General features: G+C 44.7%; 1 protein-coding gene and 1 long non-coding RNA gene across 4 annotated transcripts; one reads left to right on the forward strand and one right to left on the reverse strand.

Moving 5' to 3' along the window:
• Positions 1–360: 360 nt before the first annotated feature.
• LOC309371239 lies at positions 361–24726 on the reverse strand. The gene is made up of 3 exons (XR_014168955.1): positions 24583–24726; positions 23111–23237; positions 361–1532 (listed from the first exon to the last, which is right to left on the reverse strand). It is a non-coding gene; the product is annotated as an uncharacterized lncRNA (long non-coding RNA).
• On the forward strand, positions 15134–24997 carry LOC309371164 (dual specificity protein phosphatase 13B-like). Of its 3 annotated transcripts, XM_081913842.1 has the most exons (6): positions 15134–15547; positions 17130–17390; positions 19096–19253; positions 19371–19576; positions 21875–22095; positions 24707–24997. In XM_081913842.1, exons 4-6 carry the CDS (start codon positions 19416–19418, stop codon positions 24916–24918), a joined length of 594 nt encoding a protein of 197 aa, XP_081769968.1. In that variant the 5' UTR covers positions 15134–15547; positions 17130–17390; positions 19096–19253; positions 19371–19415; the 3' UTR covers positions 24919–24997. The 3 variants fall into 3 exon arrangements, with proteins under 3 accessions (XP_081769968.1, XP_081769969.1, XP_081769967.1); XM_081913843.1 differs by lacking the exons at positions 17130–17390; positions 19096–19253 and adding an exon at positions 16942–17097; XM_081913841.1 differs by lacking the exon at positions 19096–19253 and having other exon boundaries at positions 15144–15547.
• Positions 24998–25001: the final 4 nt, after the last annotated feature.

Below are 25001 nucleotides of genomic sequence, written 5' to 3' on the forward strand. Positions count from 1 at the left end.
AGGATCTCAGTGTTTGAGTTCCTATAAATACTGTTGAGGGGGTGTGGTGTATAGCCTCCAATGTTCTGGGCAGAGAGGAAGTTCCCAGGCTCTGCCCAGAACATTGGAGGCTATACACCACACCCCCTCAACAGTATTTATAGGAACTCAAACACTGAGATCCTGCTCTGTTCCAGTAACAAGAAGCCGAAAGCACCAGCCTGAAGATGACGAGTGAGACCTCGTCGAAACGTCGCCTAGACACCCCAACTTTTACACGGGAAGACACCCGAGGACACCAAAACCTGCATTCCTGTACCCGTGAAAATCTACGAAAGCAAATATATATATATATATATATATATATATATATATATATATATATATATATATAATTGTCCAGTAGCACCTTAGAGACCAACTAAGTTTGTTCTTGGTATAAGCTTTCATGTTGCTACTGGACAATTTTTTTTATGTATAAGATTGTAAGGAGCTTTCTGAACCCTAACCATACTACTGGAAACCCCTTTGAGCTGAATTAATAGTTATCTTAAAAACGGGAATGCATCTAGATCTCAAATTGTAATGTGTTACTGGGGATGGATTTTTTTTTTTAATGCACAACATTATAATCATAAATAAATAACAGTAAAAATGTGCACCCCACCACCGAGACCATTCCATTGTAACTATCCAACCTCCCAAAATTTCAACACCTCTTGCGGTGGTTTTACCGCCTTTCAGTTTTAACAGTACAAATTCTACAAACACCTTCCATACCTCCTCAAAATCATTTGAGGATTCCCCATCTTAGCTTAATGGCACATGTTAATTTATCATTAATAGCAATATCCCACACCTCTTTATACCATTCTTCCATTTTATATTTTCCTTGCCCCTTCCACTTTCTAGCTAAAGCAATTCGTGCAGCGGTCAATAAATCTGTGAGCAAGTTCTTCACCTTCCACCCCATCGTAAATTGATAAGAATGCTACCTCTGGACTTTCGCCCAGCTTTCACCCAGTGATTTCTGTTATCTCCTTAAACACTTTTTGCAAAAAATAAAATAAAAAATGTACATATTCACACCCCCACCACACGTGAACATAATTCCTGGTTTCCTGGCATCCCCTCCAACATAACACCGAATATTCCTTGTTTATATGATTTAATCTGACTGGTGTTAAATACCGGAGAAATACAGGACTGGCCTTTCCATGAGGTAGTGAGGTGGCCACCTCAGGTGGCATCACTAAGATGACAGAGCTGTGGGGGTTGGGCAGCCTGCGTTGTGCCACCAAAGGCTAGGCACACATTCGTGGCTTAAAAGGCAGCGAGTTCATTTCCCCCTACTGCATATCAAGTTGCATTTGCCCTTGCTGCAAACACACAAAAGAGCGGACAGGAAAGTCTTCATCCAAGGCACATTACCTGCCTGGTTTCGCTGTGCCTGGCACTGTCCCCTGTCCCAGTTGCTCCAGGAACATATCTCCTGGGAAGAAATGGCTGCTTTGGATGCCGTCCTTTTCTGGCGCATCGAAAGGGAACTCCTTCTGGATCAAGATAAGGGAATGTCAGGGACCGTGCTGAGGAGGGCTGCACTGAGGAGGAATGATGGGAACCTCCCCCTGCTCCTGGCTCCTGGATTTTCCCAGGAGCAAAAGGACAGTATAGCTTTGGAACAGTGGTTTGCAGAGGGGCATAGTTCAGAAGGCAGAAGCTGGGAAATACTGGATGGGGAACAGCTAGGAGAAGAAACACTGGGAAAGAGAGGGTTAACAGATTCACTGTCTCCGTACAGCATTCCTTCGCTCTCCCCAAGGTCAAGAAGAGCTGAGAAAGTGGCAGGACAGAAAGCACAGAAAGCACAGAGGGTACAAGCTCAGATTTCAACATGTAAAAGTGACATGGATTAATAGGGACTTAAGGGGGTGTGATCCTTAACTGGGAGCACCGCCACACTAGGAGATGGGTTCTTTGTTCTCTCGCTGTGATTATTAAAGTTTCTAACTGGTAAGAAGACTCCTTTTCCTTTGTTCTGCTTATCTACTGCCACGGGGGGGAGGAAGCTGATTCCCTGAAGCCTGACAGGGAATATGTGATGGCAAATTTTGGATAGGGATTTCTGGTTTGCAGGAGAAAGGAGCCTAAAGCGCGGTGGCAGAAAGTTCTTCGCCCTATTGATCAAACACAGCTCCAATTCATTCCAGTAGGCTTTGCTCCAGAGAACTTCCCACTGGATTTGGCCGTAAATCTTTGGATTTTTTTGAATTATCAGTAGGCATATAGGTGCCCTGCACCCATTGCACAGTGCAGTCAGATGCACAGCACAACTGATGGTTGGCATTGTAAATATCTCTGCTCTGTATCACTGTGGCCCAGAGCAGCTAGAACATTTCAAAACCACTACAGAATTAGTAGTACCCTGGCATCCTCCTTTTACTACTGGCGCGAATAGCCATTGCCTAGGGAGAAGTTATCCTTTTTACTTTCAAGGCTAAAGGATCGTTTAACATTCATCAAAACCCCAGACGCTATTGTGAGATGCTTCGTCTTGTCTGTCAGAGACTTTTCCCTGCCTGGATTTTTTCAGGCTGGGAAACTTTATTAACAACTTTAATATTTAGTAAGCAGCGTTTATATGGCACCCAGAAACAGTGTTCTCCAGCTGGCTAACACTGATGAAACATTAAGATATTGTATAATAATAATCGCAGAACAATAAAAGCAATAAACAAGTCCCATCATGAGCAAAACAACAAATAGACATATACTGTATTTTTCCATCTATAAAACACCCTCATGTATAAGATGCCCCCTACTTGGGGGGACTCAGATTTAAGGAAATGGCCTCGGCACTACCCGTGTATAAGGCGCTCCCTAATTTGACATAATCTAGTAGGAAAAAACCTAGTCTTAGACACGGAAAAATATGGTATATTTGAGTCTTTTGTTGTTCTTATGAATTGGACTTTTCCAGCTTTGGGAGACTTTATAATCCAAAAAGGATTTTGACAATGTCTGCCAGATCACCCCTGCCCTACAACCTAGCTGGCACTACTCAAAGAACTCTGTAAAAAGCAACAACAACGCCCTGTTTATTGTTCATTTACAAGCACTAGAGAACTCTTAAAAGATTTGCAAGAAGATAAGGGCAAATGACTTTGCTGCAGTGACATTTCTTGCCTGCTCTTTTGAAAATACTTGTATTAAAAAAACTCACAACGTTAAAGACCTGCTTTCTTAATAAGGTTTGTACAGAGGCCCCGGTCGTCTCATGGACTACAGTGGTACCTCGGGTTAAGTACTTAATTCGTTCCAGAGGTCAGTACTTAACCTGAAACTGTTAACCTGAAGCACCACTTTAGCTAATGGGGCCTCCTGCTGCTGCCGCGCCGCCAGAGCACGATCTCTGTTCTCATCCTGAAGCAAACTTCTTAACCTGAAGCACTATTTCTGGGTTAGCGGAGTCTGTAACCTGAAGCGTATGTAACCTGAAGCGTATGTAACCCGAGGTACCACTGTATTGACCACTAATCTGCTACCACCAACCAGGTCTTCCCCGGTAAATCACTTAGTCTCAGTCAGGTTCTCACATTAACAAAGAAGAGTGTACAGTGGTACCTCGGGTTGCATATGCTTCAGGTTAAGAACTTTGCTTCAGGATGAGAACAAAAATCGTGCTCCGGCGGTGCAGCAGCAGCAAGAGGCCCCATTAGCTAAAGTGGTGCCTCAGGTTAAGAACAGTTTCAGGTTAAGTACGGACCTCCGGAACGAATTAATGACTTAACCTGAGGTACAACTGTAGTTTATTTCAGACACAAATTAACTTTAACTGCTTTCCAAACATTGTTACTCTTTACCTTCTTAGTCTTAGTCTTTCTCTATCTCTTCTACCTCCCCTCACACAAGAACCCACTGCCCTAACTGTCTCTCTATTTCCAAGTGCCTGCCAACGGCATTTCCAACAGCCTTTCCCAACCAACCAACCCAGTAAAACCAACAACTCTAACAAACCTCAAGCTAAGCTCTTTTATAAACAAGTAGGCTCCGCCTTCGGCTTGAAATTTGTCTACATTTTTAACCCTTTCTCTCTCCCCTGTTCAAACATTTTCACATGAACGGGCAAACGCCACAGCCTTCTTGTGGCATCTGAATATAGACTGCATTTTTAATCAAGACTTATATTGGCTTATATCTTGATCAGGTTCCTAAATTAAATGGGCTTAGATTTTCAAAATGTTTCATGCCAGGCAGAAAAAACCTTGGCAAGAGGTTTTCTCCTAAGACAAGAGGGCCCCATTGATTTATGGTAGAAAAAACAATTCTCAAAGTCATAAAAAGGGAGAATTACATATGCTGCCCCAAGGCTGAAAAAACACTATTAAGAATGGGTAAATAAGTAAAATGATACCAATGGGCCTCACGTTAAACCTTGAGCTGAATTCTCTAAGGCCAGAAGCAAATGGGAAAAACATTTAGCTGACAGAAAAAAGAGAACATTTTTAGGAAATCTTCTAAAGCTGTTTCTTTCTCAAACTGAGAGAGTTAAAAAGGGCAATAAAATGTTGGGGAAAGGCAACTGGCTTGGCTGGAGAAGAAGCTTCTTTCTACTTTATTTTTAGGCTGGAAAGGGGGGTGAAAGGAGGAGTGTAAACTAAAGAGGCTTCTTTTAAAAGCTGTTTTTTACTGAGTTCCTTCCTTTTTACTTTGAGAAGCTTTATTCTTTTAAGAGGCTACCTATGATAATGTATGAAATATATTAGCTTAAATATATTGGCTTAAATGTAATTATGCAAAGGATTTAAGGAATGCTAGATTCTTATTTCATATGGTTGTAAGAGTTGTATTTATCCTGAAATTAAGTCAGCCACCAGCCTAGCCCCCCTGCCAGACAGAAGACGCCATCCAAGCACTCTTGATATATAGTTGTCAGGCATTTGTTTAGAAACCTTAAATGAAGGAAATCTTTCAATGTTGATGTGAACTCAAGATCCTTGACATCTGTTGAACATAAAAATGTAAGATTAAACATTTGTTTTAGAAGGCAATAGGGCAAGAGGTGAGCTGGTAATTAAGATTCCATGTAAGATATATTATTACTTATATGTCATATATATAGCTCTTTGTCTCCCTTATAAGGGCAAGGAAATGGGTGTATCTTTTGTGGGTGTATCTTTTGTGATTGGTTCTACCAAACAGCCAATAGGAATTCCAACCAGGCTGATTGGACAGAGGCAGCCACAGGAGGAGCAAAGGGGGCTGGATTAAGGGAATATAAGTGCTGGCCAGAATGGCAGGAGGCCAGGCCAGAGCTTGGTAACCATATACCACTGTGCCTCTCATTTATTTGTCTGACAAATAAATTAATATTTTAATTTCTCTATTGCTGCGTTGAATATTTCATTCCAGCTAAGCGTTAACCACAAGCAGAGGTGCTACATTTTATGGTGCCCTGTGACTCGGATAAGTGGTCTGCTGGAACGCAGCCCCTTCGCCCTACTGGGCAGGGTACAAGAGAGAGGACAACTGCTTACCCAAAGCGCGCACTGGTAAATTTTTCCAGGGGGAACGCAGAAGACTCGTCTGTCTGATACCCTGCTCACTGGCGGCGACGGAACCGGGGGAAACAGGGAACCAACCAAGGGTAAGTGCACAAAGGGATTTTTGGCCCTCCAATTAATTAGGAGGAAGAGAAGTCTTGATCAAACTTCTGCGTCTCAGTAAGGGGAAACTGAGTACGCTAGGTGGTTGGGTACATCAGATGGTGGTCTGGTGGAGGAAAAGGGAAAATTGGGAGGTAGAGTGTGGTGAAGTATCCAGCGCATTGTATGTGTGAGAAAGTACAGAGCAATCTGTAGCTGACCTGAGTGTGGAGTGGGCAGTACTTCGGTTCCTAGTAAGGCGACTTCACTAGGCAAGGAAACCCACAAAGCGTGTCTGTGAGTGACTGAGTGGATACTTCACAGGGCCATACAATGGGAGTTGGGGGTTCAAAGGGGGAAAATACACCTCTTGAGTGTATGTTAAATAATTTTAAGAAAGCCTTCTCAGGGGCATATGGAGTCAAAATGACGCCAGAGCGCTTGAGAACGTTATGTGAACTAGAATGGCCAAAACAAAATACTGAATGGCCATCCCAGGGAACCTTTGATATAAATTTAGTAAGCAAACTTTGGTCTGATATCGCCAAAGAAACTGGAGGGTGCCCAGAACAATTTCCATATATAGATTCCTGGCTGAGCACATTAAATAAAAATCCTCCATGGATAAGGGAATGCAAAGTCCAACGATGCAAATTATTGGCTGTAAAAGCTGAAGCTAGGAAAGGAATCTTGCCAAATAAACTTAAACCCATTTTTGAGGGACCAGAGGAAGAGGTGCTTCCACCTCCCCCCTATGCTCCACATCGAAGGGAGCCTAATCCAAACACTCCACCAGTTGTAACCCCGAGGCAAGAAAGTGGAATGAATAATGGGGGTGGAGTCACAGAGCTTGATTCCTTGATAGATTATGATAAATATCTTCAGGAGGCATTGGAGTCCTATAATAAAGCCCAAGCAGAAGTGGTTATTCCACCTGTGACTCCTAATAGACCTGCATCTAAAGTCTCCTTTAGTGGAACAACTGATTGCCCACCCCAAACCCCTGTACATCCAAGTCCCAGAGAAATATTACAGAAGTTACAGGGAGACCTTAATCGGTCAGCAAGCAATACAGCCAGGCGTATAAAGCTGCTAAAAGAACGCCTTGGAACAGATACCATCCCTTATGATTTGAGGCCCCTAGAGCAAAGTGAAGAGAAAGGTCACGTAGTAGCCCCTCTTAGAAGAGTATTTGATGCACTTGAGGAGCCTGCGCTGGTTAACGGGCAACCCGGACCACGGCCACCTCGAACTTCGACCCTGCAGTACATTCCATTCACAACTACAGATCTGATGAATTGGAAAACACACACCCCATCTTTTGCAGAAAAACCTCAGGCTATGATGGACTTGGTGACTTCAATAGTAAATACTCATAGCCCTACTTGGACAGATTGTCGCCAGCTCCTAAATACTCTTTTCACCACTGAGGAAAGGAGAGACATAATTGAAAAGGCACAGATATATTTGCGTGAGCAGGCCAGAGTGGGAAATATTTTTAATATTGACCGTCATCTCCAAGACAACTTTCCCTTGGAAGATCCTAATTGGGATCCAAACAATGCAATTCACCTGGCCAGACTTACCACCTACCGCCAGACGCTTGTGCAAGGTATCCGCAGGGCATGCCAGAAGCCCACTAATATGTCTAAAGTTTCAGAAGTAGAACAGAAACCAAATGAGAGTCCGGGAGACTTTTTAGAGAGGCTGCAGGAAGCCTATCGTATATGGACACCTTTTGACCCTGAAGCCCCTGAAAACAGTAGAATGATTACTGCTACATTTGTGGCCCAGTGCGCTTCTGATATTCGTAAGAAAATTCAGAAATCAGAAGGATGGGAAGGGATGCTGATGAGCCAAATTATGGCCATTGCACGCCGAGTTTATCGGAATAGGGATGAGGCTGAGAAACAAGAGAAGAAGAAGTGGCAGAAGGAAAAGATGGTGATGCTAGCCACAGCAGTGAAGCAAGACCACCGCCCCTTAAATGGAGGGAGAGGGCGAGGAAGGAATCCACCATTGGGAAGGAATCAATGTGCAAATTGCAAGAAGGAGGGTCACTGGAAGCGGGAGTGTCCTGAACCCTTGAGGTTGGAAGAAGTACGCCCAGGCCCAGGCCCAGGCCCAGGCTCCGGCCCAAGAAACCAGGGACGGGGACGGGGAATGATCCGAGATGGAAGATATCAGAGACCAGGACAGGGACGGAGTAGAGACAATTTCATTGGACTGGCAGAAGAGGATTTTACCCAAGACTAGGAACGACCGGACTCCATAAAGTTAGGCTTCCAGGAGCCCACGGTCACGATTCAATTAGGGAGCCATTTAATAGACTTTATGATTGATACTGGGGCTGAATACTCAGTACTCCCAGAACTATTGCAGAAAAAGGCATCCAAAAGTGTAGTCATTAAAAGTGCCACTGGACAGTCAGCTAAGAGGTCTTTCCTCCAACCTTTGGAATGCCAGATTGGGGGACATCGTTTAACCCATCAGTTTTTGTATATACCTGAGTGTCCAATACCTCTCTTAGGCAGAGATATGCTGTCCAAATTGCAGGCCCAAATCACCTTCACTCCTCGAGGTCCAGAAATGAAACTGCCATCAAAAGCAGCAGGAATAATTACCCTCTCAGTACCTAAGGAACAATCATGGCGCCTAATGTCAGCCTTGCAAGTCCAACCCACATTGGATACAGAATTAAACAAGCTCCTCCGAACTCTACAGGTGCCACCAGGAGTATGGGCCGAAAATAGCCCACCAGGAATGGCTAAGAATATAGCTCCAATTGTAGTAACCCTAAAACCTATGGCTACCCCTGTATCTGTAAAGCAATATCCCTTACCCCGGCGAGCAGCAGAGGGCATCCAGAAACATTTGGACCGCCTATTAAAATATGGTCTGCTTAAGCCTTGCCAATCAGAATGGAACACACCCCTTTTGCCTGTTCGAAAACCTGGGACAGATGAATACAGGCCAGTGCAGGACTTGAGGCTCGTAAACCAGGCTATCGAGACCTTGCACCCAAATGTACCAAACCCATATACCTTGCTGAGTTTGATCCCACCAGAAGCAACATTTTTTACTGTATTGGACTTGAAAGATGCATTCTTCTGTTGCCGGCTGGCACCACAGAGCCAACCTATATTTGCCTTCCAGTGGGAAGACCCTTTAACAGGAACAAAAGGCCAGCTAACCTGGACAAGATTGCCCCAAGGATTCAAAAATTCCCCAACTTTATTTGGCACTGCCTTGGCGAGGGATCTAACAAGTTACCCCTCAATACCGGGAGAAAAGGTGGTTCTGCAATATGTAGATGACCTTATATTAGCGGCAAAGGATTTTGATACCTGTAAAGAAGGGACAGAGGAACTGCTCCACTTGCTCTGGGAAGCTGGCTACCGAGTTTCCCAGAAAAAGGCACAGTTATGTTTAGAAAAGGTCAAATATTTGGGCTTTGACATCTCACACCAACAACGAGCATTGAGACCAGAGAGGAAAGAAGCTATTTGCCTTATCAAGGAACCTACCACAAGAAAACAACTTAGAGGATTCCTGGGAACAGCAGGGTTTTGTAGACTATGGATACCTGATTTCAGCAGTCTGGCCAAGCCCTTACATGAAAGCACTCGAGGTGCAGAAAAGGACCCATTCGTATGGGGACCTGAGCAGAAACAAGCCTTTTTAGTTATCAAACAACGACTTATGGAGGCACCAGCCCTTGGATTGCCTAATTCGGAAAAACCCTTTCAGCTGTATGTACATGAACAGAATGGGATTGCAGCGGCAGTCCTGACCCAGAGACTAGGAAGTTGGAACCGTCCAGTAGCTTATTTGTCTAAACAATTGGACTCAGTAGCAAAAGGATGGCCTCCATGCCTAAGGGCAGTAGCGGCCACTGCAAGCCTTGTCAAAGAAGCTGATAAATTTACCTTTGGCCAGACGATGTATGTGAATGTACCTCATGCTGTTCTGACACTCATGGAATATAAGGGTAGTTATTGGCTAACGAACCCAAGGATGGCTAGATACCAAGGCCTATTGTGTGAAAATCCCAGGATTCATCTACGAGTAGTGAATATGCTCAATCCAGCGACTCTGCTGCCCCTACCAGAGGTAGATGATGAAGAATCACATGATTGTCTCCAAATAATGGATGAAGTTTATTCCAGTAGACCTGATCTGAAAGATGAGCCATTGAAAAATCCAGATGTTGTATATTATACGGATGGTAGCAGTTACCTGCATGAAGGTGCCAGACGAGCAGGATATGCTGTGGTCACCAATGAGGAAGTTGTGGAAGCTGAAGCTTTGCCTGCTGGCACCTCAGCACAAAAAGCTGAACTTATAGGCTTAACTAGAGCTCTGCAGTTGGCAGCTGGATGTAAGGCAAACATCTATACTGATTCTAAATATGCCTTCTTAACCCTGCATGCACATGGAGCTCTATGGAAAGAAAGAGGTCTAATAGGAGCCCACGGGAAGGCCTTGAAATATGGACCTGAAGTAGAAATCCTGTTAGAAGCAGTATGGGCTCCAGAACAGATTGCTGTAATGCACTGCAAAGGTCATGGACGAGGAAGGGATCCAATAACCAGAGGAAATCATGCTGCTGACAAAGCAGCCCGAGAGGCAGCCCAAAAGCCTGTGGGAGGATTTATAGCAGCCCTCATACCAGAGGTAGTTCCAGAAGAAGTTAAACCTCACTATACCCCAGAAGAGAGGAAGTGGGCTGAACAGGAAGGAGCGGTTGTGAAGGACGGTTGGATGATCCTGCCGGACAATAGGATTTATGTACCTCATCATCTAGCAGGCACAATTGTAAGAAATTATCATGAATCTACTCACCTTGGCGGTACTGCAACCAGAGAGAGTCTCAGTCGGAAGTTGTATATTATTAATCTATCACAATTAGCAACTTGCATTTCACAGAAATGTGTTCTTTGTGCTAAAAACAATCCCAGGCAGGGACCGGTACAACCTCCTGGAATTCAGCATGTGGGATACGTCCCCATGGAAAGCCTAATTGTGGACTTCACAGAGCTGGTCCCTTCTAAGGGATTCAAGTATCTCCTTGTGTTTGTAGATACTCTTACCGGATGGGTTGAAGCTTTTCCCACCCGAACTGAAAAAGCACGAGAGGTAACTAAGAGACTCCTCACTGAATTGATCCCAAGGTTTGGATTACCTAGATGCATTGGAAGTGATAATGGGCCAGCGTTCATTGATCAAGTAGTACAAGAAGTATGTCGAGTCCTACAAGTAAAATGGAGACTGCATGCAGCATATAGGCCTCAGAGTTCAGGGAAAACTGAAAGAATGAATCGGACTCTGAAAACCCAATTGGCAAAATTAACCCAGGAAACGGGATTGGGATGGGTAGATGTGTTACCCATAACACTGTTTCGTGTTCGGTGTGCACCCACAAAAAGACTTAAGTTGTCACCTTTTGAGCTCCTGTATGGGAGACCGCCCTCCTTTGTTCAGGATATTCCAGCTGACCTTAAACAAATAGGAGACCATGTGACACAGGGACAAGTGCAATCTCTCTCCCGTGTTTTTGTTTCTCTTAACAGGTGGGCCCTCGAACGCACGCCGTGCAGCATTGCCGAGCCGATTCATCAGTTCCAGGCTGGCGATAGCGTATGGGTGAAAGAGTGGAAACGCGATCCACTTGCACCTAAATGGCGTGGACCTTACACCGTCTTGCTCTCTACTCCAACAGCGGTGAAGGTAGCTGAGGTGACCCCCTGGATTCATCACTCTCGTTTGAAGAAGTCTGAAGGCAGTTGGACATGCAAAGGTGACCCCTCTAATCCTTTAAAACTGACTCTCTCCAAAACCCCCTGTATCTAGCCCTACCGGGAACGGGCTAGGTCACGGGCAACATTTGACGACCGGCCTGCTGCAGCCACTACCTGGAAGCTGGCTGACCTGCGCACGCCTGAAGCTTGAGGAGCGTCTGAACCAGCGACTGTGAACGGGAAGATTCTCTTATACAATCGATTGACTGCCCCCTTGTGGAACAATTATAAGTGATATTACTCATTGGGGATCCTCGGGATATATGTTTTGGTCTTGGTGGTACCCCATTTCTGTCACTGGGGGAATTATATTGGGGCTAATAATTATTTGCTATCACAATAAGGTAATCTTTTGTGGAAGGAATGCATATGCTAGACATCAACATGATTTCATTATTAATCCTGATCCCTTGGGAAGGGGAAGGGTCCATGAATCTGACCAAATTTGCTAAATATGGATTCCGCCATGACCACAATATGTGGGTAGGCTTAGCTGAGATGGTAGCCAATGTTGCAAATAGGACTAATTGCCTTGTTTGCTCTCTTGGGCCAGATGATTCAGAGGGAGGTATGCCCTTATTACCAATACCATTAAGTGCCATTGGTATGGTAAGCGAAATGCCACACCAAACAGAAGTACAGAATTTCCCCGGATGGAACTCAACTAAACCAATACGAGTTATACCTGTGCAAGGGGAAATCTGTGTGCATAAATCATCAGATGCAGCTGATCCTACCATGATAGGCTCTTCTCATTGTCACTATACTTGGGATTATATTAAGAATAGTCAAACCTGGGCAAACGGTACTACGTATCGAACTCGGAATACCTTGCCCTGTGCACCTCCTTTTATTCATGCATGGAAAGTGGTGTGGAACATAACTGTGACAGAAAAAGGCAATCTAACATACTGCACTGTGAACTCTCTACCCCTTTTGATATTTCGCCTTATGCACTCCACGTACCAAAAACCTCAGACCCGATGGTTGTGGTGGATATGTGGAGAATGGGCATACAAGAAACTCCCTTCCAAATGGAGTGGGACTTGTTTCTTGGGTTGGGTATTACCACCAATGTGGATTATGCCCACTAGTTCGGCCAAGCGTACACGAAGAAACGCTGATATTTCTCATATAGCAGGAGGAAGTACCCAAAGTTGGAGCGGTACTGATGATTGGCCGCCAGAGCGCATTATAGCCTATTATGATCCTGCCTCCTGGAATCCTGGTGAGCTCATACAAGGGGCACGGGATCCTATTTATAATCTAAATAGAATAATTCGATTGCAAGCAGTAGTGGAACTTGTAACCAATGCAACGGCCCAGAGTTTGAGACTTATTGCACAACAGTTGGATGAAAGTAGAGCCGCCATTTTGCAGCTGAAAATGGGAATGGATTATGTACTTGCCAGGCAGGGAGGCTTATGTGGAGTCTTGAACTTGACAGGGAATGCCTGTTGCTTTAACATTTCAGATAATGGTGAGGCAATCCGTGTGTTGGCTACAAAGATGGAGAATATAGCACATGTCCCAGTACAAACATGGGAAGGATGGGATATGGGATGGCTCACCAATTGGTTACCTAATGTCACAGGACTTAAAGGGATACTATTGTCTTGCTTGTTTTTCTTGACAGTAGTGGTAATGGTTTTATGTATGATGCCATGTATCATTTCATGTTTTAGAAGTACAATTAGCAAGATGGTTTCAAATGAAACTCTACCTCATATCATGGCCCTATACAGAGCTTTACCTCAGGAATATGATGAAGGTCAAGCTATCAAGGACACTTGGGATGAAGGTCCTTGAGCTTGAAAGGGGGGAATGTGGCATCTGAATATAGACTGCATTTTTAATCAAGACTTATATTGGCTTATATCTTGATCAGGTTCCTAAATTAAATGGGCTTAGATTTTCAAAATGTTTCATGCCAGGCAGAAAAAACCTTGGCAAGAGGTTTTCTCCTAAGACAAGAGGGCCCCATTGATTTATGGTAGAAAAAACAATTCTCAAAGTCATAAAAAGGGAGAATTACATATGCTGCCCCAAGGCTGAAAAAACACTATTAAGAATGGGTAAATAAGTAAAATGATACCAATGGGCCTCACGTTAAACCTTGAGCTGAATTCTCTAAGGCCAGAAGCAAATGGGAAAAACATTTAGCTGACAGAAAAAAGAGAACATTTTTAGGAAATCTTCTAAAGCTGTTTCTTTCTCAAACTGAGAGAGTTAAAAAGGGCAATAAAATGTTGGGGAAAGGCAACTGGCTTGGCTGGAGAAGAAGCTTCTTTCTACTTTATTTTTAGGCTGGAAAGGGGGGTGAAAGGAGGAGTGTAAACTAAAGAGGCTTCTTTTAAAAGCTGTTTTTTACTGAGTTCCTTCCTTTTTACTTTGAGAAGCTTTATTCTTTTAAGAGGCTACCTATGATAATGTATGAAATATATTAGCTTAAATATATTGGCTTAAATGTAATTATGCAAAGGATTTAAGGAATGCTAGATTCTTATTTCATATGGTTGTAAGAGTTGTATTTATCCTGAAATTAAGTCAGCCACCAGCCTAGCCCCCCTGCCAGACAGAAGACGCCATCCAAGCACTCTTGATATATAGTTGTCAGGCATTTGTTTAGAAACCTTAAATGAAGGAAATCTTTCAATGTTGATGTGAACTCAAGATCCTTGACATCTGTTGAACATAAAAATGTAAGATTAAACATTTGTTTTAGAAGGCAATAGGGCAAGAGGTGAGCTGGTAATTAAGATTCCATGTAAGATATATTATTACTTATATGTCATATATATAGCTCTTTGTCTCCCTTATAAGGGCAAGGAAATGGGTGTATCTTTTGTGGGTGTATCTTTTGTGATTGGTTCTACCAAACAGCCAATAGGAATTCCAACCAGGCTGATTGGACAGAGGCAGCCACAGGAGGAGCAAAGGGGGCTGGATTAAGGGAATATAAGTGCTGGCCAGAATGGCAGGAGGCCAGGCCAGAGCTTGGTAACCATATACCACTGTGCCTCTCATTTATTTGTCTGACAAATAAATTAATATTTTAATTTCTCTATTGCTGCGTTGAATATTTCATTCCAGCTAAGCATTAACCACAAGCAGAGGTGCTACATTCTCACTGATTAAAAAGTTTTAAAATCAAGCCATTTGCTCAAAATAGCATTGCACTAAAAAAGAGAGAAAAGCGAATGAACAAAGAGTATGATGAGAACCCATGGCTTTTAAAGCTGCCTGCCAATTCTGTTTCTGAGTCATGCTTTCTCTGCCCATGAACTGTTCCCTGTTTCCCTGCCACACCACCCAAGCCATGCTCTCCCTCCACCACACCCATGTATTTGCCAGCTCAGTGGTGGCCTCCAAGCAAACACGATACGCCAGTTTCCAGTTCGGCCATCTGAGTCATTTGCAGTGCCTGCCATTAGTCACCTTTAGATAGACATGGGTGGGGATGCAGTCATTCAGCACACATAGGGCGCAGCAAAAGAAAGAGTAAAGTCTAGGAAATAGCAGGGGGGTTAGGGTGGATCTGGCACCCATCTTAACACCCTAAATTCATGACATGACAGTGTTAAGGATAGGAAACACACAGAGAGAGATACAGAAAAATAAACTGAAGACATATTTCTTTTAGTCCATACGGTTAAACAGTAAATGCAGTTTTATAGTGGTCCAATTAAATCTACGAATCCACAGAATGGGCTTCACAGCAAATGAAAGTTCAAGAATGACCAGGACCCACAGAATTCTATCTTACGTCGGGTACTGTAATTCTAATTTTCAGAACTCTGTTGATCTTACCTACATATTAACAATGAACAGGGACACCCAACAAGGAAGGCCATGCTATCAGTGTTGAAATTGGGGAATTATTGTTGTATGCGAGAGCAGCCATTTCGGTTATTGCTTCCTCTCATTTCTTATGCGGTTGCAGAGCAACATCTAGTGGCCAAAATGCAATCTCTAGCATCTGTTCTCCACGGCTGCCTTGTAAAGCGAAATATTTTTAGGCAATGACAAGGCACTGGCAAAGACTTATGGGATGGGGGGAGGGGGCAGAGAGAAGAGGCCGTCAAATTTGAGATGGTCTCGAAGAGCTCAGCGCATGACGCAGTAAGTCTGTCTCCTTTAAGAGTGTGGACTGGGGAAACCTGGTTTAAATCTCTAGTCAATTAGGCAATATTTAGGGAAAGCCACTCTCTCCCTGCCTCAGCCCCTCTTCGGCAGCATGGGGATATTCGTATTGGCCTAATTTACCATTCTGATAAGTACCCTTACCATATGCTTTTGATAAGTCCAGGCCAAGTAGTTCGACTTCACGGTGCTCAACCATAAGTGACTTGCCAGGAGAACATGGGTCGAGATGGCCGCATGCAGGAGGAAAAATTTATCACTGAAGACCAGGGGTTGGCTTGTTAAGGATTCACACTCTTCAGACATTGGGTGATGCTTAGGAAGACTAGACTGGCAAGCTGCTTCCTTGAAGCTCACTCGAGTGACAACTTTCCTCAAGGGACGCGGGTGGCGCTGTGGGTTAAACCACAGAGCCTAGGACTTGCTGATCAGAAGGTTGGCGGTTCAAATCCCCGCGACGGGGTGAGCTCCTGTTGCTCAGTCCCTGCTCCTGCCAACCTAGCAGTTCAAAAGCACGTCAAAGTGCAAGTAGATAAATAGGTATCGCTCCGGCAGGAAGGTAAACGGCATTTCCATGCGCTGCTCTGGTTTGCTGGAAGCAGCTTAGTCATGCTGGCCACATGAACCGGAAGCTGTACACCGGGTCCCTCGGCCAATAAAGCGGGATGAGCGCTGCAACCCCAGAGTCAGTCACGACTGTACCTAATGGTCAGGGGTCCCTTTACCTTTACTTTTACTAGTTAAGTTTTTTTTATAAAAAAGGTAAAGGACCCCCTGGATGGTTAAGTCCAGTCCAAGGCGACTATGGGGTGAGGCGTTCATCTCGCTTTCAGGCCAAGGGAGCCGGCGTTTGTCCACAGACAGCTTTCCGGGACATGTGGCCAGCATGACTAAATTGCTTCTGACACAACGGGACACCGTGACGGACAGCAGAGTGCACAGAAATGCTGTTTACTTTCCTGCCTCAACAGTACCTATTTATCTACTTGCACTGGCATGCTTTCAAACTGCTAGGTTGGCAGGAGCTGGGACAGAACAACGGGAGCTCACCCCGTTGCAGGGATTCGAACCGCCAACCTTCCAATCGGCAAGCCCAAGAGGCTCAGTGGTTTAGACCACAGCGCCACCAGCATCCTACATGTTATGGGTGGATCACAACATTTGGTAGATACGCGCGCTTGAGACAAGACACGCAAACGCATGCATAAAAACCATACTGCAAAAGGTAATCTGGCGTCAGCGATCCACTTTTTCTGTTAATAGCCTTTGTATTTTAGTAGCAGTGCAGAAGGCCATTTTGCAAGGAGCTCTCTTTTAACCTTCTGCAATGCCACGAAATACTTGCTGAAATTATTTTGTTAACTCAACGATAGGATGCTGAGAGGCTGGCCCAATCCTGCTCTGTCTACGGATAGGAAGCCCTGGGGAGCACCTCTGCCACAAGGCTCATCCCGGCTTGAATTTTCATAATCTTCAGTCGCCTGCAGCTGGTGTAATCTCACCCTGAAACTCCTGCAGTTACCCAGAAGGTATTCTTTCCCTCTTTCTCCTCCAATTACAGGATGCAAAGCGGCCCACGCTGCTTGAAGCGAGGCTTAAAACTGCAAGCACTTAAAATAACAGAGTATCAGCAACTTAATCCACAAGCTCGCAGAGAAGGCGCGCTGTTTATCCCCGTGTTGGACGTCGGCGACTAAGAAAAGAAACAGAGCGAGGAGGAGGAGGAAGGCCGGGAACACATCACTCACAGTGAACACAAGGAAGCCCAGAAGAGAGTCCAAGGAACTTGCAGAAAGAAGACAGAATAAGTCGTCACAAAGAGGTACAACGGTAACAAGAAGGGAGTTATGCCCACCACCTTGAAAGAGGCAGTGGTATACTCCCTCTCAAAGAGGTCCTCTCTGGACCCAGAGGTTTTGGGAAACTAATGTCCAGTCTCTAATATTGCTTTCATGGTTGTAGAAAATCAGCTGCAGGTATGCTTGGAGAGAATTAGGTCTCTTCCAGTCTGGTATCAGGCCCAGTAATGGCCTTGGTCTCCCGGATTGATAATCTCTATAGGGAGAGAGACAGGGGTGTGTGTGATCTTGTTGATTCTTCTTGCCCTCTCAAGAAGACACCCCATTGACCATGGTGTTCCACTGGAGCGACTGGAGGAATTGGTAGTCATTGGCGCTTATTAAAACGGTTCTGCTCCTACCTGCATCGTCACTCTCAGGGGGTCATTGCTTGGCTCACGGCTTTTGGGCTGTGGGGTCCCACAAAGGTCCACTCTGTTTCCTATGCTCTTTAATGTCTGTATCAAAGTGTTGGGAGCTGCCATCTGGGGATTTGAAGCATGGTGTCATCAGCATGCTGTCGATACGCAGGTCTATCTCTCCATTCCACTGGAAACAGAAGAGGCCGTGAAGCTGTTGCACAGGTGCCTTGGGCAGTGATGGAATGAACGGAGGGTTCAATAAACGGAGGCTGAACCCAGATAGGGCAGAAGTGCTGTGAGTGGGTGGTTCATGTGTCTGAGAATTTAGGTGCACATCCAGAAATGACTGGCAGAATCCGAGACCAGGGAGAAGAGTCGGCGGAAGAAGACTGGAAGAAATTTAAAGACTATTTACAGAAATATTGCAAAATTAATGAATGTTAGAATGATGTTGGATAGAAATTAAGTGGTTTCCAGCTGTAATGCTTTAATAGAATATGGGGAAAAAGGTTTAAAAAGGTTAAAAAAAAGGTTAGAAACAGGTTAAAATTTATTGATAAGGATTTGCTGAACTAACAATTTGAACTGGAATACAAAAAAGGGAGGTATGAGGAGGTCTGGGAAATAAGTTAATGAAAATAAACATTGGAAACCTTATGTGTTTTTAAAATATTTTTATTTTTGTATTTTTGTTATTTTGTATTTTTATTTTTTATTTTTATTGTATTATTATTGTAAACTTTAATAAATATTCTTTTTTAAAAAAAGAGAATTTAGGTGCACATCCTACTCTGAGAGAGGTTATGCTCCCCTCGAAGAATCCAGTTCATAATCTGGGAGCACACCTGGATTCAAACTTTTCACTTTTCTGTAATAGGAGTGCTTCATGGCCAACTTACGCCAGTTGCGTTCCTGTTGAGGATATTCAGCAAGCCAGCAGTGAAATGGGATTGAGGATTGGAGTGATCATTCTGTGATAATTATGGCAGTGGACAAAGCTGTATTGTAACTTTTGAATATATTATTATTATTATTATTATTATTATTATTATTATTATTATTACAGTGGTCCCTCGGGTTACATACGCTTCAGGTTACATACACTTCAGGTTACATACTCCGCTAACCCAGAAATATTACCTCAGGTTAAGAACTTTGCTTCAGGATGAGAACAGAAATTGGGCTTTGGCGGCGCAGCAGCAGCAGGAGGCTCCATTAGCTAAAGTGGTGCTTCAGGTTAAGAACAGTTTCAGGCTAAGAACGGACCTCCGGAACAAATTAAGTACTTAACCCGAGGTACCACTGTATTATTATTATTAAAAAATAGGCTAGTTGACCAACCACAGCCATTTCTGAACCAGGTTGCCTGACCTCAGATGTCCATGCTCTTTTCCTGCTTGGACTACTGGAATACACTCTACCGGGGACTGCCCTTGAAGACAGGCTCCTATGCACGTGGAGGAAGCCTAAAAGGCCATTAACTTGGTATAAACAAGCTTCCAAATTGCCCCCCTTAAAAATAAACGCACGCGCACACACCCCGTGGGAACCTTGGTTTTAAACAAAGTTTTTAACCCCCCGTCTCTCTCTCATTTCCCAAAGGCCATTTTAGTTACATCTGAAGCTCATGAAAGCACAAAAGCAGGTATGAGCCATGCTGGAAACGGCTCCTCCAAGAATCAAAACTCGGAAAGTCGAAGCCGTTATGAGACCCCAGCACTTTCTGAATTGCAGAGGCTAGTTTGGAGCAGAGGAGGATCCGACAACCATGTGGATCAAGTGTGGCCAAACCTCTACCTTGGAGACGCGTAAGGAAACGGAAGGATTGCATCTTGTTACTTACCAGTCATAAGGAGAGCAGAAGATTAAAAATCCTATAAAATAGCAGCAAACAAATTGGGATCTCAACATCCAAATCCCACAAAATAGACTAGTATAAACTGGTTCTGTAAACCAACTTTCTATCAGAAATATGGACAAATTAAAACCGATATAACCTTTAAATGCTCATTTGAAAAGGGAAAAACACAGATGATGATAATAATAATAATAATAATAATAATAATAATAATAATAATAATAATAATAATAATAATTTATTATTTGTACCCCGCCCATCTGGTTGGGTTTCCCCAGCCACTCTGGGCGGCTTCCAACAAAGATAAAAGATACACTGAAATGTCACATATTAAAAACTTCCCTGAACAGGGCTGCCTTCAGATGTCTTCTGAATGTCAGGTAGATGTTTATCGCTTTGACATCTGATGGGAGGGCGTTCCACAGGGCGGGCGCCACTACCGAGAAGGCCCTCTGCCTGGTTCCCTGTAACTTGGCCTCTCGCAGTGAGGGAACCGCCAGAAGGCCCTCGGAGCTGGACCTCAGTGTCCGGGCAGAACAATGGGGGAGGAGACGCTCCTTCAGCCTAAGTACAACTAAAATATAATATTACAATCAAATACAATTAAAATATACAGTGGTGCCTCTGGTTATGAACTTAATCCGTTCCGGAGGTCCGTTCTTAACCTGAAACGGTTCTTAACCTGAGGTACCACTTTAGCTAATGGGGCCTCCCGCTGCCACTGCACGATTTCTGTTCTCATCCTGAGGTAAAGTTCTTAACTCAAGGTCCTACTTCCAGGTTAGCGGAGTCTGTAACCCAAAGTGTTTGTAACCCAAGGTGTTTGCAACCCGAGGTACCACTGTAAAATTACTTTACATAAAACTATTACATTTTGTGGAATTTAAATGTTCAGATCCCAATTTGTTTGCACACACATACATAGTCCCTCCACTGCCAAGGAAAACCTCTCTGTCGCAGACACATACATGTCCTTTGGGAAGCAAGTGAGAGGACTCTAGGACCCTGTCTGAACCCTCATGCCTCCTTCCCCAAATCCAGCAAACTCAGTGCCTGAGCACCCTTTGTGCACCCCTAAAACTGCCCCTGTTGGCCTCAAATATTTTACTATATTAGGGGGGCTGTAGGGACCTGGGCGCCTCAGAGTTGGCGCCTATGCCTTGCCTCATGGGTGGGGTGGCCCTGGGTGAAAAGGGAAAGTAGCCCTCCCAAGTGTCCCTATTTTCCAGGGACAGTCCCGGATTTACAGAAGCCACCCCGGTTTCTGATTTGACCCTGGAATGTTTCACTTTTCCTTAGGACGTCCCTATTTTCAATGGATAAATGTTGGAGCGTATGAGGCGAGTAAGGGCAATGTAATAGTAATAGTAACAGTAGTAGTAATAATAATATATTTATACCCCACTCAGTTTCCCCAGTCAATCTGGCCCAATTTTACCAATTGGGCCAAGGGCTACATTGTATAGAAACCATCAATTTCAGATGTGCAAAGACTTTATTAAATACTTGGGTATAATGATTTCATCAGATATAGACCAAATTGTAAAATTAAATTTGAATCAAATTATAAATGAGATTTCTTTTGCTATTGAAAGGTGGGGACCTCTAAACCTTTCCCTTTTGGGGAAAGGTTAATGTCCTCAAAATGAATATTGTTCCAAAGCTTTTATACATTCTTAGAGGATTACCAATACATATTCCCAAATCTTACTTCTAAAAAATAAATCAACTATTTAGATCGTGCCTATGGGCCACCAAAAATATCACTACATAAAATGCAACTTCCAACTAAGGAAGGTGGCTTTGGTCTCCCAAATCTGGAATTATACTTCTTGCAGTGAGGGAACTGCCAGAAGGCCCTCAGAGCTGGACCTCAGTGTCTGGCCTGAACGATAGGGGTGGAGACGCTCCTTCAGGTATACTGGGCCAAGACCATTTAGGGCTTTAAAGTTCAGCACCAACACTTTGAATTGTGAACGTAACACAGAGAGACCTGTAGTCCAAAAGAAAGAGGGAGAACAGAAATTATTGGCAAGGGAGGGAAGCCCTAAAACTGATTCTGCCTGACGGAGCAGGTTGTAAGGAGCCATGGTCCGGTAAACAGAGACTGTGCTATGAATTAGAGATGAGACGCAGGTGCTCATTGCTTCTTGCTTCCTTGAGGCTCAAGAGGCCTCTTAAATAAACCCATGTCAACACGGAACAGGAGCAGCCACAGCCGCAGCAACCCTTTATCATCTTTTGACAGATGGGCAGCTCGAAGCAAAGCCATTCTGCAGAGCCTCGGCATCACCCACATCCTCAACGCAGCAGATGGGCCATACAACATCAACACAGGCGCTCGATATTACAGAGACCTGCCAATCGAGTACTACGGGGTGCAGGCGTTTGACGACACCTCGTTTGATATCAGCGTCTTCTTCCAGGATGCTGCGAATTTCATCCACAATGCCTTGAAGGCTACAGGAGGTAAGAGGGAGAAGGAGGGAGGAGAAACGGCCTTCGAGATGCGAGAGGCACTCGGTTGCCAGCTGCGTGGGTCCAAAGCTGCTGCTGTTCCCTTTAATCTTGCCGCATTTAGCAAAGGGCTTAAAGCTACTTAAGGATGCTTTGCTTAATTGGTCTTTCTTGCTCAGGCTTCCCCATACTAGATCTCCAGGAAAGGAGGAGGAGTGGCACATGTGGGGTTGTCACTCTTTGAGGAACCTCTTCCTATGTGTTTGATGGCAGCTTAGCACTGGAGCAGGTGAAACTTTTCCTAGGGTAGTGATAGTGGCATGGAAAGCGTTGCTTGATTAATTTCTCCATGTCTGGCTGAAGTTGAAGATGCAGAAGCAGGGCTAGTTTGGAAAAAAGCAGGAAGTTATTCCCATCTCCCAAATCCTATATAAAAAGTTATTGGGCTATATCAATCAGTCTGATAATTTTTAAAGTTGATTAACCACCTATCTTCTCATTGGCCAAAGTTGTACATAAACATGCATAACTCAAGCATCTCATTGTAGGGATGCAGGTGGCGCTGTGGTCTAAACCACTGAGCCTCTTGGGCTTGCCGATCAGAAGGTTAGCAGTTCAAATCCACAGGATAGGGTGAGCTCCCATTGCTCTGTCCCAGCAGTTCGAAAGCACGCCAGTGCAAGTAGATAAATACGCACCGCTGTGGCGAGAAGGTAAACAGCGTTTCCATGCGCTCTGGTTTCCGTCACAGTGTTCCGTTGCACCAGAAGCAGTTTAGTCATGCTGGCCACATGACCGAGAAAACTAACTGTTGACAAATGCCGGCTCCCTCGGCCTGAAGCAAGATGAGCACCGCAACCCATAGTCACCTTTGACTGGACTTTGACTGGACTTAACCGTCCAGGCATCCTTTACCTTGATCTTTACCTTCTCATTGGCCAATGCTGACTTTACATAAACATGTGTAACTCGTGTCTCATTGTAGATGTCTTTTTATGATAACCCCATGCAGGGCTTTTAAGCTCACCACCAGTACACAGAATTAGCAGAAGGAACTGCATCTCATCATTGGCCCTGGGTGTTGTATAGAGTCTCATTCTGCCTCCGCCATGGACTCTTCAATGGTTTTCCAGGGTATCTTCAGACGGGTGTACCTTCAGGGAGAGAAATCCTCCCCACAGTTACTATTGCATGTCAAGGCCTTGAGGCCTCCCCCTTTATGTTGAATAATTGCATGTGGACACCATATTCTGTATTAGGTTAATGGGCAAAATTTAGACCACAACTTTATTGGTTACAGAATGTGAGTGGTATTGGCTTAGGCATCGGAATTGAACCGACTATATCTGCCCACCATGCAGGAAGTCTCACAAGGGTTAAACCACAAGTAGGGGGAGCCCTGTTGATGCACACCAACTTGGAGCTCCCCCAGGGTCACTGGAAGGTCATGCCATGGCCCTAGCCTCCACCCGGGCTTTGGACAGGAACCACGACCCCCGGATTCCTTTAACGGAATACTCTTTAAAATGGAGGGGCAGGTGATGGGCACATCTCCCCTCCCCCAAACCAGGCTTTACCAATGCCTAACCACCAAACCTTACAAAAGTTGTGACGATTGCTATGAGGTAGGCGAAAACCAAATGGCCCGTGCCAATTTGCCAAGTGGAAAAATTCCTACCAGGCCCCTTAACGGCGACCAACCGAAATCCATAGCAAGGCCAATGTGATGAACACATGAAAAGAGGGCGAACCAGAATGGAGATCCCCCGTGTGAGAGTAAGGCTGTGCCTGTGCTGAGGCACACCTCGCACCCGGCATGCCACAGCGTGCCAAGGAGCCTTGCACCCATGCTCCACAAACTTGTGGCCTCTTGGCTAGCAAATAGGGTTTTCCCCCTGACCATTTGTCCTCTCACAGATTTGGTTACTAGACATAACGCTTGGCTGGAGCATGACCAGGGACACAGATGAAATCAAGTACTGGGGAACATTTTAGGGAAACACCTGCTAACACGTCTATTTGATAACGCTGGAAATGTGCTTAGATGGAACTACGTCATGTTCAGAGTGGTTTCACTGCTGTTTCTAATTGTTGAGTTCTGTTAATAAAAGGAGCCTCTGCACAGCTAGGCGGCAGCATGCTTGGAGCATGCTTGCCAGCTTGCTCTTGCACCGCTCACCTGCAGCCAACCTCCTGTCATCCTCTGTTATTCCTACACCCTGGCTGCACAGCTGCTTAAAAAGGGGTAAGCCACACACCCCAGCTGACCGGATTGGCCGGCCGGGGGTCGTGATGCGGCCGGGGCCTCCCTGATGAGACAGGGGCCTGGCCCAACCTCTGCTGTGTGTGGAGGCCATGTGGCCTGTCCGCAGTATTGGACCAAATTTTGGGAGCCATGAAGCTTGAATGTCTTAAACAATGCTATTTTTCTAGAAAAAGAGGTGCTAGAACTCACAATGAACACCTTCCTTGTTCTCTTATAATGGCAATGGCACTCACCTGAGAGGAGCCGGAACTGAGTTGCAATGAGTTCCGGCTGGGGTGGGGTGGGGAGGGAAGCGCTGGTCTTAACCTTCTATGTTCCACATCAGTTAAATGCTGCTCTTTTGTTATTTCTCTGCAGGCAAGGTATTTGTCCATTGTGCCATGGGGTTAAGCCGCTCAGCCACTTTAGTGCTGGCTTATTTGATGATCCATGAAAACATGACACTCGTGGAGGCCTTAAAATCGGTGGATTCAAACCGAGGGATCTGCCCAAACACAGGGTTCCTCATCCAGCTACGAGCCCTGGACATCAGATTAAATAATGAGAAGAGAGGTGCCTTGGCACTCTGAGGAAAACATAGTGATAAAGACAGGCAATGCTGCAGCGCCAGTGCTCAATTTGGAATAATTTGGAAGCTTTTACTTCAATCCCA

The sequence above is a fragment of the Podarcis melisellensis genome (genome assembly GCF_964234715.1).
Source record: "Podarcis melisellensis genome assembly, chromosome: 5".
Taxonomy (NCBI): Eukaryota; Metazoa; Chordata; class Lepidosauria; order Squamata; family Lacertidae; genus Podarcis; species Podarcis melisellensis.